At 33.5% G+C, this 5,782-nt stretch overlaps 1 protein-coding gene across 1 annotated transcript; it reads left to right on the forward strand.

Moving 5' to 3' along the window:
• Positions 1-1,346: 1,346 nt before the first annotated feature.
• On the forward strand, positions 1,347-2,781 carry LOC145098630 (uncharacterized). The gene is made up of 3 exons (XM_079036254.1): positions 1,347-1,662; positions 1,988-2,137; positions 2,258-2,781. The coding sequence occupies exons 1-3, from the start codon at positions 1,347-1,349 to the stop codon at positions 2,779-2,781; spliced, it is 990 nt and encodes a 329-aa protein (XP_078892380.1).
• Positions 2,782-5,782: the final 3,001 nt, after the last annotated feature.

Below are 5,782 nucleotides of genomic sequence, written 5' to 3' on the forward strand. Positions count from 1 at the left end.
TTGGAATCTTTTCCTCACCTTTCAGCTATGGTCTTGGAAAAGAATATTCCTGATCACCGCCCTATTCTTCTTCTGGAGCATCGAGTAGATTATGGTCCAAATCCTTTTCGCTTATTTCATTCTTGGTTTGATATGGAGGGGTTTGATAACATTGTTCGGGAGGCTTGGGCTACCAAGATGGTGGAGACAGAGTTGACTAACCCTTGGGTTATATTTAAGAAAAAACTTCAATTTCTTAAATCTAAACTTAGGGAGTGGAACTCTAATCACCGGGCTATGGTGGGTAATAAAAGGAAAATTTTGCAAGATTTATTAGAGTCTATTGATATTAGGCTCATGGAGGATGAAGGCTCTGCCAACTTGAGAGAACAAAGAGTTTCTTTATTAAAGGAGATGTCTGATCTTGATCATCTTGTTCAATTTGATCTTGCTCAAAAGGCTAAAATTCAGTGGGGCATTGAAGGGGATGAAAACTCTAAATTTTTCATGGTATGATTAATCGTAAAAGGAGACAAATTGCCATTCGTGGTTTGATGATCGACGGCGTGTGGGTGGATAATCCGATCAAGGTTAAAGAAGGGTTTCACAATTGTTTTCAGTCTTTATTTCAGAAGAACTCTTCGTGGAGACCGGTAACAGATGATGCTCTTTTTAGTAACTTATCCCAAACGCAGGTTGATTACTTGCAGTCCCCTTTTTCTCGTGAGGAGATAAAAAGGGCTGTTTGGGACTGTGGTTCTAATAAATCCCCTAGCCCTGATGGGTTTGCTTTTGGATTTTTTAAAAGATATTGGGACCTTGTTGCTATTGATGTTGAGGCTTTTGTGCACCACTTTTTCCATCATTCTGTCATACCCAAGGGATGTAATGCTTCGTTTTTCACTATCATTCCCAAAGTGAGAGATCCTAAGACTCCAAAAAATTATAGACCCATTAGTCTTATACGTTACCAATACAAAATTATTGGCAAACTTCTCGCTAATCGTCTAGTGGAAGTTATACATAGTGTCATCAGCCCTGAGCAATATGCTTTTATCAAGGGTAGACAGATCCTGGATGGCCCCTTTCCCCTAAATGAATTGGTTACTTGGAGTAAGTCTTCCAATAATCCTCTGATGCTTCTCAAGGTCGACTTTGAGAAGGCTTTTGACTCCTTATCTTGGGACTACTTATTGGAAATTATGTCCATTATGGGTTTTGGGTCCATGTGGTGTCGGTGGATTAAGGAGCTTTTATCTACTGCTAGAGCTTCTGTGCTGGTTAATGGATCCCCGACTGATGAATTTCAAATTCACTGAGGGTTAAGACAGGGCGACCCTTTATCCCCTTTTCTATTTATTTTGGATATGGAAGGTCTTCACATTGCTCTGATGAGGGCTCGTGCTGGGAATGCTCTCAGAGGAGTTTCTATTTCAGGAATCAAGATTTCTCATCTCCTGTATGCAGATGATGTTATGTTGATCACTCCTTGGGACCCTAAGAACGCTAACTATCTCCTTCGTATCCTTAGATGTTTTTACATGGATTCTAGGCTTAAAATCAATTTACTTAAAAGTAAATTGATTGGTGTTGGAATTTCTTTTTCCAATGTTCTTGTGGTGGCTAACAGGATTGGTTGTGCAGCCTCTATGCTCCCTTTTTTTCATCTTGGAATCCCGATGGGTCAGCCCATGACTCGAAATCCTCTTGGGCCCCTATGATCGATTGGTTTCATTCCAAGCTCTCTAACTGGAAGGCTAAGTGTCTCTCATTTGGAGGTCGTCTTACTTTGGTGAAGTCCGTCTTGGGTTCTTTAGGGAGTTACTTCCTTGCTCTGATTTCGGTTTTGAAGTATCTTGAAAGTTTAAGGGCAAGATTTTTTTGGGGTGCTGATAGTGATGAGCGTCGCATGCATTGGGTTAGATGGGACAAAGTTTTAACCTTCAGGGATGATGGAGGTTTGGGGATTGGTAGTCTTTTCTCTTTCAATAGAGCTATGATTTTTCAGTGGTGGTGGAGGTTTTATCATTCCATGATCTCCTGTGGGTTAAAGTGATAAAATCTATATATGGTTTGGATGGTGCTTGCAGGAACTTGAAATTCCCTATTACTGGCCATGGATCCTGGGGAGGGGTCGTTCGTATGTTTGCTCAGTTACGTTAGAAAGATATCGACCTTCAATCCCTTTTCCCTATCAGAGTTGGAGATGGTACTCGCACTTCTTTTTGGAACGATGTTTGGATAGATGATACGCCTCTGTCTGTTTCTTTCCCTATAGTCTATGCGCTGGATTTGCATAGAAATGCTTCTATTACAGATAGGTTGTCTTTGGGTTGGGGTGTTAATACTCTTAGACGTGACCCTCGAGGTGGAGCGGAACAGGAACAATGGCATACTCTTATCTGTTTTTTGCAGGATCTCCATCTCAGGCCGGTTCCAGATAGACTGGGTTGGGTTATCGACGTGTCAGATAATTTTTCTATTTCTTCGGCTCAAAAACTCTTGGATGGTTATACTCTTAGTAATGGAGGTACTTCTACTCACTGGAATAATTGGGTTCCAGTTAAGATCAACATTCTTACTTGGAGGATCAGATTGTCTAGTATCCCTACTAGAGAACGCCTTTCCTATAGGGGCATCATGGTAGATTCTATTCTTTGCCCTGTTTGTTCTTCTAGAGTGGAGACTGTTGACCATATTTTTACTGAGTGTTCTGATTTATGTGCTTTATGGTCCCGTATCGCAATTTGGTGGGGTGTTAACTGCCCTTCCCAGTTGATTGTGGATTCTCTTTTCAAATAGGCTGACATTACCATTACGCGTATTGGTCAGCGCAAAGCTTTTGATGCTGTGATCTTGACTGCCTTCTGGTGCATTTGGAATTTTAGGAACGGTGTTATTTTCAGAGCGGATTCGCCTAAGAAATCTATGATTTTTGATGATGTTGTTCATAAATCTTATGTTTGGATTTCTAGTAGGTGTAGTAAAGCCAAGATTAGTTGGTCTTCTTGGCTTCATAATCCTATTTTTGCTACTATTTTGATGTAATTCTTTTTCTAGCTTCTTGCTAGTTTTATATTATTCTGCCGTTCCAAAACAAAAAAATATTATTTATAGTTATTATTATTATTATGTTATTTATACTAATAATTATAATAAGACAGAACCAAAAATAAGATCAGACTATTTTCAAAAACATTATATGCACCGTTTATTCATTGGTAATTAGCAATAAATTACGTGCATCTTATATGTTTTTTTAAAACCATTCATACCAATGCAAGATGACTCGCATTTCAAATATGTCATATCATTAGTTAATTTTTTTTTCAATTTTATATCGATACTCTTTAAAAATTAATATTCACATACTAAACTTGTTTATAAATTTTAGCATATTTATTTAAGTATTTATAAATAGCAATTATTTAATAATATGTTAACGAAAGTATGTATTTATAATTTGAAGAAACGGAAACATGACAATCAAATTGATGGAAATTAGTCTATCAACTATCATATAAAAAATGAAAAAAAAAAACTACTTAATATGTTTTTAAACAATTATATGATTTAATTTTATTTATGTTTTTATTCAAGGGTAAGCCACATATTATGGACGGTTCATGCTAAAACCGTCTAGGGCCCATGTCGTTACTAAATCATGCAGCACTATCCGCAATTAAAACGTGCCATGTTTTGAATACATAATGCTCTAGGTAAATAAAGACAATAATTTGGTTTATAGAAATTAAGTCAATAATTAATGAAATGAAAATTTATTATTTTTGATATATAAATAGTATTAGATGTAAGACCCATTTATTATATGGATTAATTAAAAAAAAATATAAAGGTCTAAATATTTAAAAACTTTGGATTTATAAGATAATAAGAAAAATAATGAACTATTAAAATTGATTTTTTTTATCTTTGAAATTTAAACAGATAAACAAAATAAAATAATAAGCTTTAATTTGAAATTTTGAAAAATAAGAAGATAAGTCTATTAATGAAATTGATATTCATTTATTACTATATTTATTGTCATTATAACATTAAAGTATTATGTGGAATTTATCAAAATAGAAAAACCAATAAAATAATATGTGGAAAAAAATTAATTCAAAATAACTATAAAAGAACAGTTGACAAATTAATTAAGAGTGTGACATGTGGCAAAAAAAAAAAAACAAAAAAACATTCATTTATTAGAGTAGAAGATGTGTGAAATCTATATAATATATTGATTGATTCAAAACAAAATTAAATATGGAAAGAAGAAATTATTTATTTCATTTAATTTATATATATATATATATATATATATATATATATGTATATACATATATGGAAAACAAAAACCCGAAAAAAAACCCTAAAAATCATAAAAATGCATAAAAAATACTTAGAGATCACAAAACTTTTTTTTAATAAAAAATCGCAGCTTTCTATACAAAGAGAGAGAGAGAGAGAGAGAGAGAGAGAGAGAGAAAGAGAGCTAGGTTCAAATGTTTCTAACTATTATGTGCATAAATGCACCAATAAGAATTTAGGAAAAAATAAATAGTTAAATAAATCGTTTAAGAGTATTATAGTAATCTTTGCATATTTAATTATGGTAGATAATTAATACGTTGTTTATTATTCCTTTAAATATGGGATGTTAAAGTCAAAATCTGTTGAAAAAAACCTAGCCGATTCTTTTTCTCTTTCTCTGGAATTCATCTTCAGGCTCCAAAAATCACCACCGACGTTCTCAAAAACCATACTAAGTCTAATCACGTCTACAACGATATCTCCTCCCTCTCGTTTTCCCAACATTGGTCCCTATTATTAAAGCTTGTCACTAATAATGTGATGGTGGTGATGCAATGCAAGGATACAGCGAGACCACGATGTTCAAAATTTCGTGAAGGTCAACCCCACAGTGGACGTAATTCAGGTTTCCAATGAGACAAGGACAAGCCTCCATTGGTTACCTAAATTGCAACATCACAATTTTGTGAATGTTTGATTTTGCGGTGGCTAAAGCAAGAATTTAGTTTCCAGATTTCATTTTTTTTCGTTTTTGATCAGGTATCTTCGCAACTCCAATTTGTTGTTGTACATGTTGAGTTCTTTATTTTTTTATAGATTACCAACGAACCAAGAAACTAAATTGGTAAGACTCTCACTAAATTTTTTTTGAAGAAACTGAAGAAGCACACCACGTGTTCGATAAAATGCATAGTTGAAATCTAGGTATTTCTAATTGGAAAACAAAAGATTGTTTATGTGATGTAGTAACTTGTGCTTAACTGTAGAAATTATTTACCTCAATCCTGAAATAGATTTTACATTCAATTGCTTTTTGATTTTGATTTTGGAACACAATCATCAGTTTTTTAACCAACAGATAAGTATATATGTTTATGCATTCTATGTATCCTGCTATTTCAATTTCAAAGTCCTTTTTTCTATTTAAACTGTTAGGTTTTTTTAATGCATCTTAATGTCGATTATTCTGCTAGAATGGAATATCGAATTCTAATCTTGTCAGAATAGAATCTTGAATTTCTTGTCAACTTAAGCAGTGAATTTCCGTAACTAATTCTGTCAGAATAAAGTTGGTTTCTATTCTTGTTATTGGTCTCGATTCTTATAAAATGACATCCTAAATAATGAAACATTATATTCTTTCAGAATAATATACATTGCAAGTTTAAGGATGATTGTTAATGTTGGTTTGTAGAAATTATAGCTATATTCTATTCGAATGTATATCACATTCTATTAGACTTTATTGTTTTATTCTATTTAA

Source organism: Lactuca serriola, chromosome 4, assembly GCF_051521515.1.
Source record: "Lactuca serriola cultivar US96UC23 chromosome 4, Lser_US96UC23_V15, whole genome shotgun sequence".
Lineage (NCBI taxonomy): Eukaryota > Viridiplantae > Streptophyta > Magnoliopsida > Asterales > Asteraceae > Lactuca > Lactuca serriola.

Bases quoted from the DNA above. Each gene is read 5' to 3' on its own strand.
- LOC145098630 (XM_079036254.1), top strand. From the start codon at position 1,347: ATGGAAGGTCTTCACATTGCTCTGATGAGGGCTCGTGCTGGGAATGCT. The intron at 1,663-1,987 runs GTCAGCCCATGA...ATGATTTTTCAG, and splicing joins TCATCTTGGAATCCCGATGG to TGGTGGTGGAGGTTTTATCA. The intron at 2,138-2,257 runs GTTAGAAAGATA...CTTTCCCTATAG, and splicing joins TCGTATGTTTGCTCAGTTAC to TCTATGCGCTGGATTTGCAT.